This window comes from Cornus florida, unplaced genomic scaffold (genome assembly GCF_030987335.1).
Source record: "Cornus florida cultivar Cherokee Brave unplaced genomic scaffold, ASM3098733v1 CherokeeBrave_3.0.0_Hap2_Chr04, whole genome shotgun sequence".
Classification (NCBI taxonomy): Eukaryota; Viridiplantae; Streptophyta; class Magnoliopsida; order Cornales; family Cornaceae; genus Cornus; species Cornus florida.
In genome coordinates, this window is record NW_026775574.1 from 57,282,062 (window position 1) to 57,308,971 (window position 26,910).

Sequence of the window (26,910 nt, forward strand, 5' to 3'; positions counted from 1 at the left end):
TATTTGAGACCAACACAATTTTGCAAATAACTTTAACCCCTAACAATAACTAACCTAGGCATTAAACTCCAAAGGAACAACTTAATGATAAGACTCTTATCTCATATTTTGAAAGTTGGGAGTTGAAAATTTTATTGATATTAAAAGAGATTCTATAGTACCGTTATTAAATCAACTATGCTATATAGAGCAGAGTGTTGGGCATTAAAAAAGAAACAAGAAAAAAGTATTCATGTGGCGAATATAATAATATTAAGATGGATGTGTAGAGATAATAAGAGAGATAAGATCACTACCGAAAGTGTGAAAGAATAATTAGATGTAGCACTTGTTGGTAAGAAAATTAAAGTGAATAGACTGAAATGATTTTAGCACATACACCGTAGATGCCCGATAAAAAAAGAAAAGAAAAGAAGACTAGTTATAATAGAAAGTAAGAGACAGAAAGGATGATAAAAAAAAAAAAAAAATGAGGTTATTAAAAATGATATTGAAATAAACATACTAATGAAATAACATGTAATAGAAAAGATTAGGAAGAGAATTCACGTGCCACACATTTATACAAGACCAAGGCAAGGACAATGATAATAATGTGTTAGAGTGCTTTTAAGGCACTATTGTAAATAAATACAGCAATAATCTATTGCTCATCTGTGATCAAGAAATTTATGGACACCAGACATGATAATTGATGAATATGATGGTTTTGATTTTTTTAATTATTTATTTTTAGTAATCATCAATTTTTACACTTATATCATAGTCATCTTGATAAGGAAAAAATTCGTTACTCTTTTTCTATATTGGACTACTATGATAGGTTAATCCAAGCCCAACCAAGGTGAAAAACCTATGATCCAAGCTCAACCAACCCGATGTTCAACTCAAGCTCTTGAATCTAATATCAATTTGAAAATTTGGGTTAATCTTGATTTTTTATTTTTGCATAAAAAAATTATAAAAACTGAATGTATTTATATACAACATCACAAGAAAATTCTTAAACAATCAATTCTCCAATGGATTAACCTTCAATTAAAAAAATTATAAAAACTGAATGTATTTATATACAACATCACAAGAAAATTCTTAAACAATCAATTCTCCAATGGATTAACCTTCAATGAATCGCGATTATAAATAATTAAATTATTTCATTTTTTTTCTTCACTCTATTGATTTTTTTTTTCTCTATTTTTTTTATTCGACTAAGAAATTCTTTTACCTATTATAATCAAATATACATTTTTCCCCATATTTCCTCCTCCTTTCACTCACTTTTTTCTAATTTATATTTTAAATTGTTTTAAAAATCAGTCCGGTAAGAAAATCGAGTTATCAAATTTAATATTCAATAAATTTTTAAAAATAATATTAATCAATAATTTTTTTTATATGGAATTATCAGATCAGATTGAGTCATACATATATATATATATTACTAAAAAAAAAAAAAAGGTACCCGGTTGGAAACGGATCATGAACCCAGAATCCAAGAGGGTTGGAGGCACAGGGCATACCACAGCCCCCACTTCTCTCTCTCTCGCTAAAACCCCTCTCGTCCTCTCTTCCAATATAAGAACACACAAAGCCCTTACATCGTTCATCAATTTCATATTTTTCTTTTTCGTTTTTTAATCCTTTTAACTCATAAACGGCCATTGTTTCTCTCTCTAGCGATACATACATATATATGTATATGCATGTGCATCTCTTCTTTTGACGATACATTTTGAAATTGGTTGTGCAATTTGTGAGGTTTTCTTCTGGGTATATATCTCATCAAAGTGAAAGAAAATGATGGCAAGACTTGCACTCAAATTCATGAAAGAGTGTTCGTTTGGGAAGCTAAAACCAGGAAGTGCTTTTGGAGTTGGAGCTTCCAGACATTCTTTTTCTTCTTCAGCCGCTAAACCTGTCACCAAGCTTCCTCACTCCTCCAAGAAAGTACTCACTCTCTCTCTCTCTATCTCTACTATCTGCGTTTTATATGATCATGGTATTTGATTATATGCGCGCACACACATTTATATTATGCTGAGTAAACAATCTATTATATTTTTCATGTATATATGAAAAACTCCATTTTTAGTTTGTCAATCTCAATGTGAACTTTAATTTGAAAGCGAACTAGATGCAGAAAGATGAACAAGCGAACCCAAATGACAATATAGTGTCCACCAACAATGACTTTGCTACAGGTTTAGAATTGACCATGTTTAACTTTGCTCTACAATCACCCAATCGTCTGGTTGGATGTTGAGAAAATGTGGAAAAGGAATTAGGGATTTTCAATTGTTGACAGTCAATGCCTAAGAAGCAGAGGTACACAGTTGATGTGCGTATATATCAAACCGGATTTAACATTGGTTACATTGACTCTCTGTTTTTTTTTTTTTTTTTTGTCTCTTTTTTTTTTATTATAAAACATGCTTTTTATGTATACTTCTACAGCTTTTTTTTTGCAACTCAGACAAATGCTTGTCTGATTCTAAAGTCTCTGGTTATCTTGAACTGTAGGGCAGGTTATTGACTGGAGCCACCATAGGCCTAATTATAGGTGGAGGAGCTTATGCCAGTACTGTGGATGAAGCAACTTTCTGGTACTTCATTTGGATATATGAAAGATGATATATAAATATACGGAGTGTATATATATATATATATATATATATATTAGAGTTCCTGTTAACCTTTATTCATTTGGTGGTCTATGTCATTATAATGTGAACTTAACAGACACATAGATACACACCCATACACCCCCGAATGTTTGTGATAATATTAGCATGGATCTGTATAATACCAGATGTGTTCTCGCCAGCAAAATCCAATTGTTCAATTGAATCTTTTGCCCATGATCTTATGTTGAATCAGGGTTAAATTGTTCTTTTTGGCAGACTATTCTGACTGTATGTTGGTTTCCTTATAAAATGCACATTCATTCCTGGTTAAAACATTAAAAATGAAACGTAAAATTTTAATAGAACATGCAGCATTATCTTCTTTCAATTTCCTTTAACAAAATGTCGCGATGAATGAGATGTCTCCCAGAAATTTGGCAAGACTCTTGGGAAAGGATTTCAGAAGAAAACTTCAAAATTATTTTTTTTGTGTTAATTCTTTCCTGTTTCTGGAAACAGAATGCAGACTTTGCAAACGGAACCTAACTTAGCTTCTGTTTTGTGCTTTCAGTTTGATATATATGGCAACGTAGCTAAGTAATTTCCTTCTTGTAAGTACTCATCATAAAAATTCTAATCAGTATATGTACCTCTCACGTCAAATTTTCTCCCTCTGTGGTAGAGTCGATATTTTAAAATTTTCACCTTCAGTACTTGCCACCTGGTAAGGGAACTTTGAATATGACGAGGTGCTTATATTGAAATAGTACTCTGCAAATAATTGGCATTCTTCCTATATATATGTCGTTCACTTTAGTGAACCTTATAATTTTTGTTAATTCATGAAGGATTTTCTCATTGATGGTCTTGTTCCTCATAGTAGTAGTTGTTCGTAACCCCTTCACCTCAAAGGCCCACTTGTAATTATATGATCTAGTTTGTTTCGATTGTCAAATGGGTTTCAAATGATGGCAGTTAATTATCTTCCCTAAGAGGGCGTGGAAGAAGGAATGATGATTTGGTTGGGTTAAATGTCCCAGGCCTTCCCATGATGATGTTATGGGATATTTTCTTGTTTTATATGAACCATCACTTGGTGGGACATTGTATAGAGCAGAGGAATATGATGTCTACAATTTTTTTTTTTTGAGATTCCATAACATGAAGCTTGAAGAGGAAAAGGAAGTAAAAATTGGTTGCAGTCTTCTTGCAACATTAGATGGTCTTGACAAATCCTTGCTAAGTTTAGGTACTTTTTGCCATCCATGGTCTTGATTGGATGCTCCCTTCCAATGTCTATTGCATTTTGGATCTTTTCTTGATCCTAGCCTTCCAATAACCACAGTTTGTTCCACCAAACAAACTGATCTCTAGATATGAATCCACATTCCTTAAGACTATCCATGATCTACGCACTAACTTCGAGCAACCTGGATCCCATAGCAATTGGGGAATCTAGGACTGTAATATAGTAGAGAGTAGCGCAGGATCCGTGTTCTAGACCTAGAGTGGGTGTAAATAAGTCTTGCTTAACTAATTAACAGATTTTTAAATATAAATTAATTTAATTGCAAATTTCAATTTTTTCTTGGGCAACTCAACTGCAATTCAAAAGTTAACTAACCTGTAGGTAAGTAATTCCATCTATCCCTCTATTACAATCAATAAAGCATATAAAGTAAAAATAACCAATCATAGCAGATCTTTACGTGGAAATACCAAGGGAGAATCCACGGGACAGAATCCAGACAGAACAAGAGATTATACAACTAGGTTACCAGTTTCCCAAATCTTAAAAAAATCTTAGTTATGCCCTGAGTCTCCAGGCCATCCGTTCTGTCAACAGATTTGCTCCTCATGTGATTTTTTAACCAGTACTTTCATCTGGTTGGCTAGTCATCTAGGCAAAGTGTTTGGTGTGGAACTCCTAGTGTGGTGTTGAAATTTTTGTAGGCTCAATAGTATCATGCAATGATAAATATGAAATAAACAAATTTTTTATTTTTTTATTTTTTGATAAGTACAATTAAATTGGTTAAATATGAAATAAACAAAAATCTAGCAGTGAATTGCTAGATTGCATTCCCAAATCACTCCATATGCCCTAGGTATGCTAAGAGAGATGGTATTAAACTTGCATTGTACATGGGATGCGCTCCTCACTTGTTTTTTTATATGAATTTTACTTAACTTATTCTTGCTTTAGCTCATCCCTTGTTGCTAAAATAAAATAAAAAAATAAAACTTGCATAATTTTTCAGAACGCAAGAGGACTTTATATAGAGTTTAGAGTCAGTTAATAAATAGGGTTTTAAGAGATTCAATTAAAAAAAAAACAGAAGATCCGCATAGTTTGATTAATCAAGCCAAGTGTTCATCAATGACACGAGGTAAGTGACCGTCAATTGATCTCTTGATCAATCAAACTGCCCTATCCTATTATGAGTAGGATTTTGAATTTTAGATGTTTCCAAGAGCAACTTTCTGCACATCAAAAATAGGGTCCAAACCTAGGAAGAAAATTAGGCTCTGATACCATGTTGTTAAGCATAAAATAGAAGTGAAGAGAGAAAAGAGAGAGAGAATAGGGTCCAGGATTTTGAATTTTGATATTGCGAGACTCTGAAAATCGCAGAAAAGAGAGAGAGAAAGATAGAGCTAGGGTTTGGGGGGCTGGAACTTGTAATCTCTTGTTTTTTCACATGGTGAAACCTTTCGCAGGATCTTCACCATGGACGTAGACACAACTTGTGTTGAACCATGTTAAATCTTTGTGTCCTGTGTGGTGTTTGTTTTTGTTGTGTTTCGTGATTGTTTCTTGGTTCGTGGTTGTTTGTCGTAACACATTCCAAACTACCTTAGCTTTCAAGTGAAGATCCCAAAAGCAGTTCCAAATAATTAACACTAGGTAATCTACTTTCTGACGAATATTCATGGCCAATTGCTCATTGTCTCCCATCTCTTCCACCAGAATCATCGAACTCTTTTGCAAAATTTACCTTAAGGCTAGAAATTGTCTCAAAGCACGTAGGACAAACCTAAGACAACATAGTTGCTCTACTTCTGCAGTTCTGCTAAATAGGAAAATCAAGTTATAAAAAAACAAATGGGAGATGGAAACGACTCTCTTGGAGACCACTTCAAAGCTTCGCAATGAGCTTGACCAACATTTTTGCTAAAAGCGTCCATCATAGTAAGTAAAGACCAAGGGTGAGTGATCCCCTTGCCACAGACCCATTAGTGCTTAATGTCATATCTGTTTGCACTAATCATATTAGGTGGAACAATACTAAGGTCAAAAGGGTCTTGGTAAAATGCTGAAACTAAAATTACTTTGAGAAGTTGAAGAAAAATGGCTAATGAGTGCTGATAAAGTATTTTAATACGTGTGTGTATAGAAGGGAAATTTTCACAAATTGTCATTTTACTAAATTAATGAGCATGTTATGGAACTTTGGGAGAGTGTGATAATGATTGGCCGCCCCATACTGAAAATACCATCTGAAACATTTGAATTTTTGCCGGGGAGGTCAAAGATGAAAGTTAATTATTGAGGGAGGGGACTATTAGAAAGGCATAGAGAGAAAAAGAAAGATTTTCATATGGTGGTTATATATTTGAAGAAAGTCTATGATAAAGTCCGTACATAGATGCTATGGTTGATTGCAGGAAAGAAAGGAATTGCAAATAAATATAGCGATACGATAAACAATGTGCATGATGGAGTTGTAATTATTGAAATGGATTAGTATATAGAAAAAAATGAAAATTTCAATTACTGTAGGCTTACATCAAGAATTAACATTATGTCTTACCTTTATGGTTTTTGTTATGGATGGACTGAAGGAGACTATTAGAAAGGCTTAGAGAGAAAAAGAAAGACTTTCATATGGTGGTTATATATTTGAAGAAAGCCTGTGATGAAGTCTTGACATAGATGATATGGTGGATTGCAGAAAAGAAAGGAATTACAAATAAATATATCGATACGATATACGATTTGCATGATGGAGTTGTAACTATTGTAATGGATTACTATATGGAAAAATGAAAATTTCAAATACTATAGGCTTACGTCAAGAATCAACATTATGTCTTACCTTTATGGTTTTTGATATGGATGAACTGATCAGGAACGTTTATAATGGGGTTGTATGGGATGATAACAATGTTTAATTGGTGAAACCAAAGTCGGGATAAATGCTAAATTAGAAATCTGCAGAGAAGTTTTGGGAAGTAGGGCCAAATTGAATATATGGTATGTAGCTTTTGCAAAGATAGAGATACAAGTGGGGATGTGGTGGTGAAGATTGAGAGTAAGAGAAAAAAGAATGAAGAATTTTGTTTTTTAGGCTCCTTTATTCACATATATTGAGAAAGTAGAGTTGATGTTGCTCACTTGCTCATGGAGTCAATTGGATGGATTAAGTGGAAGACTGTTTGTGGCATATTGAGGTGATCAGTTTTTACCTGTAAAGTTGATTTTTTTAAAACCATTCTTAGCTAGTCATTCTGTATGCGGCTGTTGTATCTGTACTTTATTTCCTTATTTATAAAGTTTCCAATTACCCAGGGAATTTTTTTTTTTATTAGACTAGTCATATTTTATGTGAGAGAATATTTGACGGCTAAAAATCATGTTTACAAATTGATATTGGTGGAAGTGTAGATATTAATATAAATGTGTGGTAAAATAAGAAATGATAAAGCTAGAAAGGGAACATTTGTGAGAAGATGGAAGTTGTGAAGACCAAGATGGTTTGGTCATGTATAAGGACTAATAATTGTATCCTCATTGGGAGTATTGTTAGGTCAAGGGGAAGACCAAATTAATATGAGGCGAGATGGTAAGGGAATGTAGAATATCATTTGGAGTGGTTATGTAACTGATCTCAAATAGTTGGGATATGGAATTATTTATGTTGAATTTCCTCAACCTCAAATATTTGCACTTAAAGCAGAAATCAGTGAGTTTTCATTTGACATTGCTGTTTAAGACCTTAATTATTATGTAGTGCTAGCCTCTAATAACTTATAATGCATTTAAAAATTTTGTGCAGCGGCTGGATGTTCTCAGCGACAAAACTTGTCAATCCATTTTTTGCCCTTCTGGATGCAGAGGTTGCTCACCGTCTGGCTGTTTCAGCCGCAGCTCGTGGATGGGTTCCTAGAGAGAAGAGGCCTGATCCATCAATATTAGGACTTGAAGTTTGGGGAAGGAGGTTCTCCAATCCTATAGGTCTTTCTGCTGGTTTTGACAAAAATGCCGAGGCTGTTGAAGGTTTACTTGGATTAGGTTTTGGCTTTGTGGAGGTTGGATCCGTAACTCCTGTTCCACAGGAGGGTAATCCAAAGCCTCGGATCTTCAGATTGCGACAGGAAGGGTAAGAATGATATTATGTCTTATTTTCCATGGTAATACCATCTAGTTCTTAGATTGCTTGGGATGATCTGATGCTATTTTCCCTTTTTGAATTTGATTCCTACTTACAGCTGTTTGGACCAGTGAAAGTTCTGTTTCAGGTTTCTGAGCTGCCAACTACTTATTTTTGTGTGCAGTGCTATAATTAATAGGTGTGGCTTCAACAGTGAAGGAATTGTTGCTGTTGCGAAGCGGTTGGGTGCGCAGCATGGTAAGAGGAAGTTGGACGAAACTTCAAGCACTTCATCTTCTTCCAACGACGAAGTCAAACATGGAGGCAAAGCTGGTCCTGGAATTCTTGGGGTTAACCTTGGGAAGAACAAGACCAGTGAAGATGCTGCTGCAGATTATGTACAAGGGGTTCATACATTGTCGCAGTATGCTGATTATTTGGTAATTATTGTTTGATTTGGGGGAATTACTTTTTTTGGGCATTATTGTTTCATATTTTTCCATACATCATTTTTGTTAGGTACTTTCATTTTCTTATTATATAAGAACAAATTTTTGGTGCCATTGCTTGGTGCAATGGTAAAAATTTGTGTTGCCTACATGAGAATGGTGGGTTTGAGATTGAGAGCAGCTACTTTGTGCAAATAATGCCTAAGGAATGCCTAAGGGTTAGGTTTGTAGCTCGTTCGCCGCTACCCCAATTCTTTATGGACCTACACTGGGTAATGGGTTTTCTTTATTAGAACTTTGCAATTAGTTTATGCATTTCTTCAAGATTATATGTTCTTTAGGATCCTCAAGTTAAATACTGTTTGCTTTAATCTCAAAATTAACATGTTCCTCCTTCACAGGTCATCAATATTGCAATTCGTTTATGCATTTCTTCAAGATTATATGTTCTTTAGGATCCTCAAGTTAAATACTGTTTGCTTTAATCTCAAAATTAACATGTGTTCCTCCTTCACAGGTCATCAATATTTCATCGCCGAATACCCCTGGACTGCGCCAACTTCAGGGAAGAAAACAGCTAAAAGACCTTGTTAAGAAGGTTTGGAAATATAAACATGAACTTACTGTTTCTGAATTTACTTGATCACGATGACCATATAGGATAGGATTCTAACTTTTGCTTTCCATTAAGATCCAAGCTGCTCGTGATGAAATGCAATGGGGTGAGGAGGGCCCCCCTCCATTACTTGTGAAAATTGCACCAGATTTGTCCAAACAGGACCTTGAAGATATTGCAGCAGTATGTATGCAAATGCTTTTGCTGTAATATTCTACTGCCACTTTTCCTCATGGTGTGGTCTTACGTTTCCTTAACTGTTGTTATAGGTTGCTCTTGCTCTGCGCTTGGATGGACTGGTATATTTCTCCCATTGCAAATTTCATTTAGCTTCTTTAGCTTTTAATATTATTTTTACTTATCAAAAAAAAAAAAAAAAAAAAATATTAAGATGCTTAGTTTTATTAAATTTGGTTCCCTCGTCTTATGCATCATTACTTGAATGCGCTGAATCTAAATATTTTCACATAGATTGTTTAAAAAAAAGGTCTTAGGATCATGATTGCTTCAAAATGTTCATTGTATAAACATTATTTTACATTTTGGATAACAATCAAGACAGCTTATGAAAATGGAACATTCTTGCTTTACAAAATGTAAAGCATACATAGAGCATTCTAGAAAAGCATTTCAAAGTTGAATTACTAAAAAATAAATTTTAATTCCATTGGATTTATGAATTTTGAATCTTAAGCAGTCCTTATACTTGGAAAAATGTATCTTCTTGTGTAATTCTTAATTATTCTGCTTCTATCCTACAACAAGTTTGTTTTAGCATGTAGTGGATTCCAAATGTTGAGATTTTGTCTGCTGTTGACTAATCTTTGTCTTGAAACAAAAGAAATGCCTTTTGTATCTTTTCTAATGTTAGCATTGAGGATGGCATGCTGATAAAACTGATTATATCTGGACTTGTTTATTGTATTTGGAAATTTGCTTAATCTAATAAAAGTTTTTGTGATCTGCTTATTTATTTATCGTATCTTTTTGCTTGTTCTGATGCTGAGAGAATTGAGTTTAGTTACAAATCTGACTGTTGACTAGTGCACTTAAAGTATAATATTGTAGAATATTGGCATCAAAGCCTAGAGCGAAAAGAACTTTTAGCACATTTTAACTCGTAATGAAGCGATGTTGTGTAGGTTATACTGCCTGTTCATGACATGATAAATTGCTGAAGGATGATACTTGTGTTACACGGGCATAAATACAATGATGTTGTAAAACTTGTTTGTTTTTTACTGCCAACCTAGACTCCATCCTCTGAATTTTATCTACTATACTAGGAGCTGAACCAAAAAATTGAGAAGGGAATGCAGAAGAAGCAGGAGGCTCATCTGCCTCTAACTTCTCAGCCTCATCAGAATTATCCTCATTAAATGGTGGATTATACCCAGTGGAGTTATATGACAAAAAAATATTTTGTTTCCGTATTGCATCTGTAGGATCCATAAGGTTAAGAAGAGTCACATTATCGAGGATCCTGTAGTGAAGCTCCATACAAGTCTAATAATTAATGGTGATATGGTAAATAAGCTGTCTTCTTGTAATTCTGACCTGCCAAAGTTATAATTCCAACAATTGTCTCAAACAAATCAAGGGGTTTCTTTGATCCAATGTTGTATAAGAACTCCAGTCTTTGCAAAGGCATCTCATCTGAATGGGCTTGTGTATCCATGTTATGGGTGACTATCCTATTCAAAATCTTATAATTTTCCTTTGGTTAACAGAAAATTACATGGCAATTGGAACATGTTTACCACACAGAACTTCAAGTGATGGTCTATTTAGAAAATAACTATTCACTATGATAGCTGTTTTCGTATCTTGGTCTTATTCATATTGATGGCCAAGATGAATTGGGCAAGAGGATGATGAATATTCATTATCAGATTGTCTTGTTGGAGTTTTACTGAGTTTTTGTTTTTTTGATAAGTAAAGTATTATAGATAGCGCTCAAAAGGGGAGCGCATCCCAAGAACTACACAAGGGCCAAATAGGGCCTCTAGACACTCAAAAGTATCCACAAAGTCCAATATCTCCCCTATAGATTTACAAATTCTCCCCCGCCTCCAAAAACATGGAGTGTGAAAAATAGAAAACTTAAGCACACTAATAGGGGTTTCATCTCCCTCAAAGGACATCCTATATCTCTCTATCCACAAAGACCACAACAAGCACAGAGGCGCAATCCTCTAGCTGACACGAACCTGGGTTTCCACAAAACTGCCCCTCCATACCTCAAGAGCACTCCTTGAAGAAAGGTGCATTACCCACTGAACTCCGAAGATGCCCAGAAGCATATCCCAACAATTTCTATCCATCGGACAGTGAATGAGAAGATGGTCAATCGTCTCCTCCTCCACTTTGCACGTGAAGCACCGGTTCACAGGGGTCTGCCTCCTCTTCAAGTTGTCCGTCGTAAGAATCCGGTCCAACACCGATGTCCAAGTGAAAAAAGCCACCTTTAGAGGGGCTTTGTGCATCACACAACCTTCCAAGGAAAAGAAAGAGTCTATGTGCTCACTAGGCTCGAATAAAAGGAGCGAACTCCGAATCTCCCCTGAGAAGAAGGATCCCAAATCCACTCATCCATCCTTGTGCCCTGCACCCTCTGGCGATAAAGCACTGTCAAAAAATCAAAGATGTCCTCTAACTCCTAGTCCTGGAAATGTCTCACGAACTGCACATCTCCCATGTCATCTTTCCACTATCAAGGCTATAGCAGGCGGCGACCATGGCATGCCTACCCGTCAGTGCCGTCACAATCCTGTGAAGCCTCGGGGTAGATGTGGCCGAGAGAGCGATCCCCGCACCAAATATCCTCCCAAAACTGACTGTTCCTTCCATCTCGAACTCTGAAACGAATGTGTTATAAAAACTGATCCCAGCCCTTCCAAATGAACTTCCAAACTCCAAGCCCAGCCAGGCCCCACACGGAAAGAAATTATTCTCCATTCTCTAATAGAAGTATGGAGCTTGTTCTAAATGTAGGTTGCTTAGGCATTCTATGAATTTCTTTACCTCATAAGGACATAAACGTAGTTGAAGAAGATAGACGTAATAAACAAGGTAATGATTGAAAATTGATGATGATCTTGATGAAGATAGGCTATATTGCCTATGGTTTGAATGCAAGGGCTCTCTTTGTATACGAAGGATACCTCCCTAGTTAAATGTAAAAGGCGATCATGTATGTGGATTAAGTATAAGATCTTGAAGTGAGAGAACACAAGAGAAGGGTTCTAATGATATCCTGAGGTACAGTTTTGACTATGATTCAAAAATTTATTACAAAATCTTATTATTACGATTGAATTAATGTAGAGTCATAGAGATTATTTGTTGCTTACTCTGGCATACAGCCATTGTCTACCTCAGTTCAGACTCTCAATTGACTAATCATTATGATCAATGGTGATGCTTTATAAAATAAGGGAAGCTGAAATTTTGAAACTCTTATTGGTTAAAATCACTTCCAAAAGTTTAAGTTTCCTTGGAATATATATATATATATATATATATATTTTGCACTCTCAAAGGTCTTAATTTAAAATATTATTAGCTTTGGTAAAAGATCTTTAGTGATATAATCAACTTGAAAATTAAATTCATACTTAGTCTCGAATCTAGATTTGATAAAAGTTTGTCTTATATTTACAGGGATGTCTTTATTTTCTCATCCACAGTTTAGAAATATAATAGAAACTTGTTATTCCTACCTGTTGAAAAATGCAATATCCAACTACTCTAAAATTGAAATAAGTTATTCCTCTATTAGAGCCCAAAAACAAAATCATAGGCCTGTTTTCTTTCTTGCTGAGATTATGATTTCATTATACAATGTATTGCATGTGCGATGATGATTGCAAACCAGAGCACGCCTCAATAGGCAAGAATCTCACTGATGAAAATATTATTTATAATGTTGATGGACTTGGTTTGGACTTTGGAATGTTCTTTTGTTACCTTAGTCTTGCTTCTAACTTTTTGTGGAAAACAAATTGCATTTTCATAGATTTTAATCTTGATTTTGATTTCTTGGTTCTTGTAGATCATTTCAAATACAACCATTTCAAGACCAGATCCAGTAAGTAAAAATCTGGTTGCTGAAGAATCTGGTGGCTTAAGTGGGAAGCCTCTCTTTGATTTGTCTACTGCTATCTTAAAGGAGATGTATCTTCTAACAAAGGTGTGTTGTTTATAGTGCCTTTTATAAAATTGTCATATAGTTGTGTCATGTATGCATATACTGTTTCTTCATTAGGAGCTGCAAAAGAAGCATGGTAGTAGTTAGTTTGCATTTATTTTCCCTCTTTTTCTTTTGCAAAGCATTGATGATTTTTGTCATCTTTAGATACATATATGTAAAAAACTAAAAAAAAAAAATATTTAGTGAATGATTAATTAAATGGTTGAATTTGAACATTTGAGCCAAAAGTTAAGGTTTTTAGCATCACAATGGAGGGCACTGTTAAAGTGTGTTTTTTATTTTTTATTTTTTTCCCTTTCATAAATGATGGTGCTATTTCATTAAAAGACGGGGCAATAAAATACAAAGATCAATAGGACATTGCCCTCCTTGACCCACTGGGGCTCAAACTAAACAGAAAACAATTTCTGAATAAGCCCACTTCCAAAACCAGCAAAAATAAAACTTACACCAAAATATCTTTAAGAGAAACAGCTGCTGCGACAGTAACATCAAGAGAATGGATTTAGCAAGCAAAGGTGCAGGTCTGACAATCCCACTGTGAATTCTAGCATTCCTTTCTTGCCAAATAGTCCACAAGGTTGTAGAAAAAGTCATCTTATTACCCTTGGCAGAATGAAATCTATCTGAGAACCAGTGAGTGAATAAAAGAAACTCATCACCCTCTTCATGAGCAAAAAGGCATCCCAGCGTAACAGCTCACTTAACCAATGCCAAACCTCCTTAGCATATGGACATTCTAAAAAGAGATGTCTAGAATCCAGGCCATTCAAACAATTAGAACACCTGGGAGCCAAACAAAATCCCTTTTTCTGAAGATTCACATTTGTAGGAAGCTTATCCAACATGACAAGCACTTTATTTTTTTTTTTTTTTGAAATAGTAGAACATCTTGGTCGTCCTTTATTCCAACACAACTTAGCCCAAAAAACTTCTCATAAACAATTCTGCAACCAAGGTTTTTTAAAATCGTGATTCTATGTAGGAGCGTTTTGGGTTCCGTAGAATCCGAATCGTAGAATCAGATCGAGAATTGTAAGATTCTACCAAACTAGTAAAAAAACAATTTCTTAAACAATAATATCTCTAAAATTTAGCAAGAATAAGTCCAAAACACAAAAAAAAAAACATAGAAGTACCACTCCAAAGTCCAAATATATACGTAGTAATATAAAAGAGAATGTAGCTCAAAAGGTAGAGCTCTCATGACAACTATGCAAGTGCTCAAGCTAATTCATGCGAAATAAAGAAGGCAAAAAAAGAGTTTGTGGAAAGAAAGCTAAATTTACACTTAAATTGGTAATCAGAATTACACAACCTTAATAAAATAAGGACACATAAATTCTCTCTCAAATTACAAAACAAGGACACTGACCAGTGACCTATTGCTTTTATTCAAACATATCTGACTCCAAAATACCTATAATAACTTTTTTTAACCTAATTCACAGGCATAGTGGAAATAAGCTTTATTTAGCTAATTCTTGGATAAAAAGCTTGTAGTTTGTTGCTCTAAAGCTTTATATCTCAAGTTGAAGGCCTGACCCTCGTAATTTCACAGAACAAAATTAGCAAATCAAGAACAGATTCTGTAGCTACAGAACTATCAGAACAAGAAGGAACCGTGAACAAGCCAAGAAAATAAAAAATTTAAAACCAAGAACATAATCAAACAATAAGGATCAAGTTGAACAACTGAAGTTATCCAAAAAATTAAAACAGAGCCAAAAATCAAAATTGAAGACTCTAAAACGTAGAACAGAAATCAATTATTCAATTATCCATGCATGATGCATATCAAAACTCTTTAAGAATTTAATTAATCAAATACCCAAAAAAGGGAAAGGAAAAAAAAACACACCTTTGAGTTGAGTGATGTGAGAACTAAGGAGTGAAGGCTGTTGTTCTGTCGTGAGAACTGAGGAGTTTGGAGTTTGAGAACCAGAAGCTGTCGACGACGAGAATCAGAAGCTGTGGACGTGTGTTGTCTCGAAGATGTCTCTATTCCTATCCAAAAGAATGTTTGTCTGAATTTGGAGTCGGTTGAAGCCTTGATGGTCGCGACTGAGAATTAGGTCTTTTGTCGAAAAGAGAAGCGAAGCTGAGAATTAGGGCATTTGAATGTTTTTTGCCTTTTTCTTTTTTTTTTTTTTTTCATTATATTTAGCGTTTTCTGTTTTGGGCACAATACTATTGGGCTTTATTACTAAAAGAGTCCAATCACTCAAAATAATGTATCAGCCCAAAAAAATTAAGGCCAAACAATGTGAACACGTGGTAGAATCGGTAGAATTCTACCTCCTTTTTCCATCAGAAGAGCCTGAGCTTTTAGTGCATTTGATCTGCCCATATACCATTTTCCACATCTGTTTCAGACCACTGTTAAATGCTGAGCCTTATTTTTGTAAAATCTCAAAAAACTGTGTTTCATCTCTGTTTTTTTTTTTTTTTTGGAAGTTAAAGCAATTCACTCACACACCCTGCCTCTACTGAGACTCGAACCCCTGACCTCCCTTTGGGAAGTTGGGGCCTAGTACCGTTAGGCCATTGGCCCGTTTGTGTGTTTCATCTCTGTTGCTCTTGGGATTCTGTGTTCCCAATTGGCTCTCTTGTGGTGGTCTCAGTTAGATCAATTGAGGTTGTAGAAAGCTTGGAGGGACGTGAGAGGATTTTAGGTGATAAAATAAGTTTTTATTTATTTATTTATTTATTTTGATAAGTACAAATGTATTAGAAAGCATTCAAAAGGGGAACGCATCCCAAGAATACACAAAGGCCAAAGCCTAGAAGAACGAAAAAAGAAAACAAGAGGGACTAAGGACCCCAGGAGCCCAAAAGATCTACAATCTCCTCTAAAGATGTACAATATCTCCCCATCTCCCAACAGAAAGAAGTTTTTTTATAACTCAAACTCTTCCCAAAGCATCTCAAGCTTGAGTTGCTCTAAAGGGTTGCATAGAGAAATTATGTCAAGATTGAGTTCTCCAATCTATTTTTCATGGCCCCTCAAATTCCAATCTTAATTTGTCAATTATTAGATATATCAAATTTGTTTGATATTTTTCCCATTCTTTTAAAAGGTTTCTGATGGTTTTCTCTGTAACTTCCCCTACTGTTTGGTGGCAGTTGATATCATACATGGCATTTAGCATGCATGCCTCTTCACTATGGAGGTTTTACTAATGAAATAACCTTTTTGAGAATGAGTTGTCTAGTGGAGGGAGTTCTTTTCCTTTGCAAGGAAGGGAAGTTGAAGTTGGTTTTGGTGGTATATTCATCCTTCATTATGTTTGGTCATATTACAATGAGCTTCACCAATTCTAAAATCAAGCTAACACCTATTCTACCTGGTACCTAATTCCTTATGCACTCAACTAACTTCTGAAACATTAAATTAAGGTTGAGCTTATGGCTGCTGGCAATGAGTTGAAGGAAATGGCGATGCTTGTTTTGGTATTTGGTTGGATTTAAATTTTATTTTGTAGTTTGTTCTCTTGTTTGAGGTGTTGTGAAAGGAATACCGATATTGCTTTAGTGTTATTGGTTGGGACTTGATTGGTGGAGGGAATAGTGAAGCAGAGTTGGAAGCTAAATTCATAACATTATTAGTAGCGTATTTTATGTTTTGTCTACTGTCGATCCTATGCAAGAAGTTGATGGGGGAAGGTTGGATAGGGTATGGGAAATTGTTGCTTATATGATAATGAAATTCTCTCTTGGTATGTACAAGGCTTTAGGGGATTTGGAACTTTGGATTCAAGAACTTCATGAAATTCCTTCATAATTTAGAAAGTTTTGGATGCAATTACTCTCTTATATTGAATTTAAAAGTTTGTAATGATTAAACCATTGTTGTAAAGCATAAAACGGAAGTGAAGAGATAAATAAAACAAGTAGAACACACAGATATTATGTGGTTCAACCACTAGGCCTACATCCACGGCACAAAGAGCCCAAAGGGCTACATCACTTTTATAATACTCTCTCAATTCATACACAATACAATGGCGGAGGCTCCTTTATATAGGAGAAGAATTTATGAGAATGGAAAGAATTAGAAAATAGGAAACAAGGAGGATTTTTCTCCACTGATTCCTCTAGTAAAACCAAATCTTCAATAATAGGAAACAACAACAATTACTGAAAGATTTTTCTCCACTGATTCCTCCATTAAATCTTCAATAATCATCATGGATATACGGGTTTATGATTTTGCTTCTCTCTCCTAGCTTGAGATACCTTGGTGGTAATCTTATGTAAGATAATTATATTTATATGGTCTTTAAAAAGTTTTTGTAGATTAGTAGTATCACTCTGTTGGTTACATAAATCATGAGGCATTGTCAGGCCATAGAATCAGCGTGTTTGAGAAATTTATGGACTGAACCGCAGTTTCTGATGCAAAGTTAGTGCAAGGCCGTGATTTAGACCTATAGGAGGGATTAATTAGTCTTAATTGCTTGATTAACGAACTTTAACAACTTTTTAAATTTAATCTTGCGGCTTGCTTTTGGGCGTGTTTGGTGTCCAGTGGGTTGTGCCTTTTTCCACGTTGTTTGTGCTCAAGGCTTGTTGTGGTTGTACAGTGTTGGGGGGGGTGGGGGTGTAGTTCGTAATGCTTGGAGGGCGGTTCCTCTTTGCCTTTGGTGTGGCTTCTGGAGAGAGGGAAATAGGAGGTCTTTCAATGGCGTGGAGACTCCTATTGGGGGTGCTTAAATTCTTATTGTTAGTTTATTTTTGAGGGTTATGGAAGGAATTGTAAATCTCTTAGGGAGTTTATGGAAATGATGAGAGATTAGGGGCCCCATTTGGCCCTTGTGTAGTTTTGGTTTGCTTTCCCCATCCCCATTTGAGCACTTTTCAATGATACTTATCAAAAAAAAAGAAAAAAGAAAAAAAATGCAGCTATAAGCCTATAACAGAAATTCAAAACTAATTAACAAGAAAGCATATAAACGGTTCTATTCATCATGCTTGAACTAATGATGAACTAACAATCTCCTGTGAAGAGAATTTTCAAGCCCGTGACCATCTGATCTTCCTTTTGTCAAGGTCTCATGTGAAGGGAATATTCGAGCCGTCCCAGCAATCTGTTCTTAATCCCCTCAAAAGGATGGAAATGACCTTGAAATATTTCTATGATAGTGCCCCCCTCTTTTGCTAGATCACCCATCTCATTCTTTGGACAAGGGATGTAATTTAAGGACGCCAATGAATCTATAGTATCCTCCATTTGGAAAACATATTGCTAGTCTTAAGGATGCCAATGAATCTATAGTATCCTCCATTTGGAAAACATATTGCTAGTCTTATAGATCGGTCTCTAATCCATTCAACTGTTGCCTTAGTGTTACCCTTTATCACGCTTTCCTAGAGAAAAAAAAAAAAAAGAAAAAAAAAAGGGAGACTTAAGGCCTTGGAAAGAGAGAATTCAAACTTAACGGTGAAGCATGTTCCCATTGGCTTTAGAATAGAAAAAAAAAACATTCTTAACATGATGATCTCTTAAAATGTTTTCAACTCCAAGGCAAACTGGGATACTAAGAGCATTAATGTTAAAGTTAAGTTTGGCTCTTCAAGTTAAGTTTGACTCTCCTTGCATTTTCCTAATGCTGAGTTGTCCTAGTGGCCTAGGAGGAAGAAATGGGTAATTTAGTCTTGGGAAATTTGACTGATGAGCACCCCAACAAAATCCTTCAAACGTGGGGCTAAAATGAATGTTAAGAATTGCGCTCTTGGCAGAGCTGAAAGAAAAAGAGAGCAGTAATGATTTACTTTCTGTGGAGCAACATTTTTTTAATTCAGCCAGATGAAGAAGTCTTTGACACTAAGTTAAGAAGCTGTGACTGTGTTGGACATGTGCCAGACATTGACACTTCTTGGGCACTCCTGGACATTTGACGCATCTTGATTATTTCCATAATTGGAAAGAAAAAAAAAAAGAAGTTTTGGTTCACTTTCAATACTTGGATAAATATGTATAATGAATCTTTGAAGTATGGATAAGGAATTCTTTTAGAACAGAACAAAAAAAAAAAAAAAAAAATGTTTATATAAAATGGAAAGGTTCAACTAAAGGAGTGGACTTGGGAGTAGGAGAGATGGCCATTAAATCATGTTTACATATTACGTTCATATACATATCTTCATAGCATATGCAAAACACAGACATATATGTGTCTTGTCCTTATGACGTCTTTCCATATGTATCTATATGTCATATATAATATGTTTTAAAAATACAATTATATGATTTATTGCAGTGGGAAGGCAGGTAGTTTTTGAAAGGTGTGGGAGGTCCCTAAAATTAAGCCAAACTTATGTGGAGGTTAATATACTAAAATAATGATAATTGTGAAATGTAATGTTCTATGTTCTGGGCTTAGGGGGAAAAATTTGTTGTATGTTCCATATCAGTAGGAAGCTGATATGCTTACCAAAATAAATTTAAAAGAATTGTTAATTGATAGCCAGTATATATGGTTGTTATTGGTTGTGGTCCTAATGATCATGTACTTAGGATTGCAATGTGGGGTGAATTTGCTAGGGGTTTTTAGCAGTGAGAGTTACACATAAAAATTATATCTGGAGAATGGTTTGCTATGATGATGCAATCTTTACTTGTTTCTCTTGTTGAACCACTATCCTTGTTCATGGCTCTCTAAGCAGCCGCTCGCATGAAGCCTTATGTGGATAATCAAGGCTGTCCTACAACTAAATAATGGTATGCCATGGCTTTGTATTTTAGGGTTTATGATTGAGAAGTTAGTATTACTATTTAAGGATAGAATAAATGTTTGACTTGTTATGTTTTTGGCCATTTTAGTTTGAAATCAAAGGAAAAATTACCTGAACTTCTGAAAACAAGGGGCAGAGTTTTAGAGGTTAAAATGGTGGGTGTACTTTTCAAAAAAAAAAAAAAAGGTTAAAATGGTGGGTGATTAGGTCATGGTTTTAGGATCAAATTTTAGGGTATTGGGGACAAAAGTCAACTGACTGATGGGATAATTATGGCTTTTAATTATGCACGATAGTGGTAGAACAAAATGTTTTCTCACCACGTGCAAAAATATATGCAGAGTTTCTGATAATATATTTCTTCTTAAATTATTGCCATGAAGCTTGCTTATAAAGAAGTATAACTAACACAAGATAGAAACTCTCCAACTGGGTCTGTTTTGGTAAAAACCACCTGGGAAAACTTCTGAACATTGTTATGTTAGTCTAGCTTCCCTTTTACGTGCTACATGGTCTGTATATCCACTAAAATTGAACTCCTAATTATGTTCCATGTGGGATGTCATGTTATCCTGGAAATGGTCCTGTTTCTTGTTTAGTGTCTAGACATTCAATGTCTTCTCGAAACTTCACTTTTTATTTTTTTAATGCAACCAGAGCCTTATTTGTTTTTATTTTTATTTTTATGTTGTAATAGGGAAAGATTCCTTTGATTGGCTGCGGCGGTGTTAGCAGGTAAACTTAAGCTTTGCATTGTCATTGTCATCATCATATATTCTTAAATGTTAATAAGACTAGCATTTTTTTTTTTAAATTCTTGTGAACGAATATGAATTCTGTTTAGTGGTGAGGATGCATACAAGAAGATACGAGCTGGAGCAAGTCTTATTCAGCTTTATACAGCATTTGCCTATGGGGGACCTGCTTTGATACCTCAGATGAAGGTAATGTGTATATTGGCATATCCTTATGCATTTTGAATCTTGAAGAAACAGTCAGATGATGATACTGTTCTGATGAACACCTGCATTTTTAAGCTTGAAAAAACACTTTGAATTTCTTGTAGATATGCTGTGTGTCTGTGTGCACACATGAGTGCATGCAATAGTAAAAGCTTGCAGTTTTGAGTGGGAGAATAGCCATTTTAGACTGATAAAGCCGCAGTTTAAGTTTTCCAAGTCAATCTATTTCAGAACCCTGGCATTTATGCCTTTTAACATGCACATATATAAATTTGTTTAAAAGGCTTGCCTGAATTTATACTTGATGTGGCCTTTTGATGGAAAAGGAATTATGTAACTATGTTCTGTCCAATATAGAATATGAAATTATTGAAACAAGAAAAGAAGCTCCACTTTGAGCTTTTGACATATTCTGGTTGCCATGCATGATTTTCTATCACATTCATAGCTAACAATTTTCCACAAAGTGGTTATGAAACATATAACTTGCAATCCCCAAAGCATGGGCATGATACGATATGGATACGTCGACACGTCGAATTCTAAAACAGTAGGACACGGACACGGACACGGCGTGGGCATGGTTAATAAAAATATAATTTTTCATGTGTATATCTATTGAGTATGTAAGACAACTAGATAACTTTAATTAATTTATAATTTCCATACTAAAGCTTCATAAGTTAGAAGATGAAGCTATTTGAATATCAAAAAGAATATATTGTATTACATATGTTATTATTCTCCTCTCGTGTCGCTAGTTTTTTTTTTTTTTGTTCATTACATATGTTTACATATGTATTTCCATACAATATATCAAAAAGAATATATTGTATTACATATGTTTTTTTTTTTTGTTTATTAATGTCAATGTTGTAAAGAAAAAGAGGTTCAACAATTTGATGCATCAACAACAATATTGTTTCCAGGACTGTCGTGTCAGTTTTATATAAGAAGGAAGAGTGTGGGATGTGTTGGTTGAGCGCCCGGAGTGTGTTGACCAAGTGTCCATGATGTGTCGGCTTAGTGCCTGAAATAATAAAAATATTTTTAAATTATGGACATGGCCATGAATTGTTAGTGTTCGACACCTTTGTAGAAGTGTCCGTGCTTCTCAGCTTGCAATGATCTGATCCATTCATTTGCATAGGCCATAGCTATTAACTTGATTGCAAGTCTCCTTCGGTAGCATGCTTCCGGCAAAGCTGGGCCCAATTCCTTGACCCCAAAATCTATTTTTTGTTCAAATCCTGACAAACCCCAATCACTCATTATCCCCAAATCAAATCAGTTGGATTATTAGTTCATTAAAATTCAGTTGCAACTGAACTTTCAGTAGAATCGGTGTCGAGATTATAAGCAAGTGAAGCTCTTCTTGAAATAGGAATAGAAGGATGAGCTAGAAGAGGGAAGAACACAAATGATGGGAAATTGGGAATTCTGTGCATGGAAGTCAAGTTTCCCTTTGTCAGATTTTTTAGGGCTAATTCTGGCTTCTAGATTTTAACCTATCTATGGTTAGTTTTGACTAAGCTTTACGTTATAGTTTATTAGAACTTTATAGTCATTTTAACAGTTAATGGAATACAATTAGGCACCCTCAATAAATTCTGTAGTTCACATTCTCATTAATAGGTGGACAGATTTCAGCTCTATGAATTTGCCAATGAGTCCATGATGTAAGCTTTATGCAACTAAATATTTGATTATGTAAATAACAGAATGATAAAAGAAAGCTATCTATTGTGAAGTTGGGAAATTTTCTTTTATATTTTTTAATACTTGGTAACCCTGCGTAAGAGCTCAAGGTGACGGATTTTATTGCGTTGATTTGCTGATTTTTTTTGTATAAACCCTCTTCCAAAAACACTCACCAGGAGACAACAATTGTGGAAATCTTAAACGGGGTAATCTTAACCTCCATAGGGGTGACTATTAAGTTAAAATTATTATAATTTTGATGGTTAATTGTTTCTATATGCTTCATGCCTTAGTCTGTACTTTTGCTTGCATACTAAACTTGGCAGAATGATATTTTGGGTTTAATGTTGTGTAGAAAACTGTAGCTGCAAGAGAATGTTATGTGTTAGTTGGAAAAGTTCTCTAAGTCTAACTTATATCATTCTTTTAGTGGATCTGGATCTACTGGTTGGATAATTAAGATTTAGCTCAGAACAGTGGGATATATAGTATTAGTTCAATATAATTTAGTGTTTTTTATTTTTTATTTTTTATTTTTTATTTTTTGCAGTATGTATAGGATTTCTACCCATAGTGCAATTTTCTAATGGATTTTGTGTATTTACATGTAACGAATTTAATACAAATACAAAATTGGAGAAAAGTTGGAGAAAATATAACTATTTGAATAGAAGGGGTGGGGAGGAGAGGTGGGATGGGATGGGATAGGTTAGGAATCAGTTGAAATGAAAAGAGTAAATGATCAAGCAGTGGCGTGGGCTAAAGACGGTTGCTTCTTTGACAGCACCTGCTAGGGGCCACTTCTACCCTCCTCGAATCTGCACTAGGTTTGGGGTGGGGGAGAGTAGTCTATTCCTGTGGTTGGTGGCGTCTTGGTCAATTTTTCTTTGTTTCTGTGATTGTTTCATGGTGCTTAAGCTTCATTGAGTTTTTTTTTCTGAAGTGACTGAGTTGCCTTCCTGACTTACTATGCATCATATTGATGTATCACAAGTAACTTAAAAGACTTTTGAAAAGTCAAAGTGTGTTGCAAAACAGGCGCTTTAGCTATTTTCTATTTTATTTCAGCAAAGGGCCTTGCAGCAACTGTAGTCCATTGCAACTACAGTTTCTTCATGTAATCCATTTTGGAGCCACAATGGAACTGAATTTCCTAATTAAAAGCCTGTGGAAAGTGGCCAAGCCATATAGACCATGAACCCCATTAGCGGGCTTTTGGATTTATCCACTTACTAACAGATTTTACCTTCTCGAGGTTTGCAGCAATAGTATGTGCTTCAAATAAGTCCAAGGAAATCACTTCAATCTGCGTAAAGGAGCATCTATTGAGATTGATCTAGAACATTTTAGATTTAATAATCTTAAAAACTTGTTGAAGATGGCCTATGTATTCTCCTCTAGATCAGTCTGTATCAGAATGTCAACAAGGTATACCACGGAAAATTTTCTAGAGGAGGAGGACATAGAAGCTGAATCATTACTCTAATAAATGTACTAGGTGCATATGAGAAACCAAAGGCCATGACCAATCAGTCATACAGCTCATCTTGGGTCTTTAAGGCTATCTTCCATTCATCACCAAGTGGTGTTCTGATTTAGTTTCGTAGAACCATTGAGTATCATCCATTAGGTCCAACATGTCTCCAAGACAAGTTCTCGGGAACCTCCATTTCACTGTAATTTTGTTAATGACAGCTATCAACACATTCTCTAGGAGGTTTCTTTCTTTGGAGTTAAAAAGAGTAGGGGATATAGTCCATGTATTAAGACTAACCAATGAAGCTTCTTGTAAGAATTCGTTCACTTGCCATTTTATTTTAGCACATCCCCTAGGATTATTTGATATTTGGAAGATCAGATAATCTGTGAATATTTGGTCTATGTTCTTGGTTGCGTTTGGCATGGATTGGGTTTTTTCCGAACCCAGGGTGGATATGCTAGAGACTTGGAGAGGGTGTATAGTGGAGAGCCGAGTCAGAGATGCTTGGAGGGCCACTCCCCTTTGTTTATGGTGGGGATTGTGGCGCAGGAGAAATAGAAGATCTTTTGATGGAGAGGAATCTCCAATTTGGTCTATCAAATACAACATACTCTCTTCTTTACTCTTTTGGTTTTTTGGGCGTAATTGTAAATGTATGGGGGATCTTTTGGAGTTTGTGGTTAGCTTGAATTTTTAGTGTCGCCTTGGGCGTCCTTTGTATTCTTTCGGGTTCACTCCCCTTCTTGAGCGCCTTTTATGATATCTTACTTATCAAAAAAAGGTATCTGTGATCATGCGGCGACCAGAGCGTTAGAGCCAAGGCTTGCTCTGGACTATGCTAAAGGCATGCTAAACATATGTGGTAATTCATGTAGTAGTTTTTTCGGGTGTCACATCTTTGTATTCTTTTAACAGCTGAGTAACTTTAGGTGGTGGGTGACTGGGTCTATTAACTTGTCAGCTGGAACATGAAAAACTTCCTCGGCTTCCAGAGCTAACATACACTATACCAAAATGAATTAATTTCTTCTCTCAAATTCTTTTTGAGTAGGGATGTGGATGTTTTTCTTATCGAGACCTATATTTTGGTTTTCAGTTTTCTGAGGGTTTTGCAGTTTTAGCATGATCAATATTCTCCAATGCTTGAAAACATAGGTATCCAAGGGTGACATACACAATACCAAAATGAATTAATTTCTTCTCTCAAATTCTTTTTGAGTCGGGATGTGGATGTTTTTCTTATCGAGACCTATATTTTGGTTTTCAGTTTTCTGAGGGTTTTGCAGTTTTAGCATGATCAATATTCTCCAATGCTTGAAAACATAGGTATCCAAGGGTGACAAAGGAGAATGCGGACCAGTGACCACATTCATGGGCAAGATGTGACACCAAATCTTATGCATGGATTAGGTCAACTGATACTTTTTTTAGTTAATTATGTTACATTAAGTAGTGACTCCTCAAATAGTTGGCTTTTTCTATATGGGACCAACAAAGGAGGGAGTATATGCAATAAAATGAATATCTGCTGCCTGCCCCCTGATTCATATACCACTCAGGCTCAATGTACCTCGTTAACCTTTGGTCCTTGGGATATCCTTCTTGGTGAGGAAAATATCCGTGTCCTATAAAGGAATAGCAGTTGTTGATTGTCTGGCCTTTTATGGCTTTAAAACCTCTGACTAAGAAGTTTGGATGAGGAAGAAGTTTGAAACATGCCCTGGCCACATGCATATACTTTAAATTGAACTTTGTCCATTCCAATAAAGGAAATCTCTGTAGAATTTTGATTGCTGAGTTCTATGTTTGACTAAAATGAAAAAATTGCACTTTAAGCCTCATTATCTCGTGTATATTGTTCTTGCTGGATGGATTACTGCATTTTTCCTTTTTACCTTTTTGATGTTAGTTCGCAAGGGCTATTTGAAGTTCCTATATTCGGTCTAATGTAATGACATGTATTTATTATTATGCTTCTCTTATAGGCTGAACTGGCTAAATGCTTAGAGAACGATGGCTTCAAGTCTATCTACGAAGCAGTCGGTGCAGATTTCAGATAGTTTTGATCTGTTTTGGGTGACCCCCAAGAAGTACAAACATAGGAGATTGTGGAGCTGTACCTGTTCCATTTGTTTTACAAATTATTCTACTGTGCATTATCAATTTATATTTAGATTTTATTTTTTGTATGCACCTTCCCATTTTTCTGGCTGGCACGGGGATTTTTTCTTGGGGGTGTAATGTAGGGAGAGAATTTTGAAGTTTTTCACTATGGCCGGATTTCTTTTTTGCTCATTAAATTAATATATGATGTAATATAGAGACTATAGATTAAGCAAACATATAGATATATATTTTCTTATATATGGAAAGATAATTTGATTAGTTGTTTGGATTGGGTTTCTGAGAATTACGAATTCGGCATGCGTATGTCTGATCGGATGTTGGGGATTTGTTGTTCTAAGAGCCATGAAATTGTTGACGAATTGTTTTGCTTTTTGTGATGAGGTCTGGGAATGCACTAGGTTTTGTTTGGTTCGGTTTAGGCTGTACTTCAAACCCAAACTGGCATGAAAATGGGAACCAAATCTGACTGTTGAAATCGAACCAGTTGAAATTGTACTTGTAGCCCTGCATAATCCAGTAGTGAGATTCTCAAGGAGAGGATTTTTTTTATTTTTTTTGGAGCCGGACTATCCAGAGCTTTGTCCCTAATCCCCAGGACACTGTAAAGTGTTCATTCAACAGG

General features: G+C 35.3%; 1 protein-coding gene across 1 annotated transcript; it reads left to right on the forward strand.

Moving 5' to 3' along the window:
- The first annotated feature begins 1,477 nt into the window (after nt 1-1,477).
- LOC132303301 (dihydroorotate dehydrogenase (quinone), mitochondrial) lies at nt 1,478-26,552 on the forward strand. Its single transcript, XM_059800518.1, has 11 exons — nt 1,478-1,950; nt 2,524-2,606; nt 7,688-8,011; nt 8,187-8,442; nt 8,969-9,049; nt 9,143-9,250; nt 9,337-9,366; nt 13,122-13,259; nt 20,716-20,753; nt 20,863-20,962; nt 26,147-26,552. The coding sequence occupies exons 1-11, from the start codon at nt 1,801-1,803 to the stop codon at nt 26,219-26,221; spliced, it is 1,383 nt and encodes a 460-aa protein (XP_059656501.1). The 5' UTR covers nt 1,478-1,800; the 3' UTR covers nt 26,222-26,552.
- Nucleotides 26,553-26,910: the final 358 nt, after the last annotated feature.

What these genes read in the sequence shown, in the direction of transcription:
- LOC132303301 (XM_059800518.1), top strand. Translation starts at nt 1,801, where the DNA reads ATGATGGCAAGACTTGCACTCAAATTCATGAAAGAGTGTTCGTTTGGG. An exon ending in TTCCTCACTCCTCCAAGAAA is followed by an intron (nt 1,951 to 2,523) that starts GTACTCACTCTC and finishes CTTGAACTGTAG; the next exon opens with GGCAGGTTATTGACTGGAGC. An exon ending in CTCTGCGCTTGGATGGACTG is followed by an intron (nt 9,367 to 13,121) that starts GTATATTTCTCC and finishes TGGTTCTTGTAG; the next exon opens with ATCATTTCAAATACAACCAT.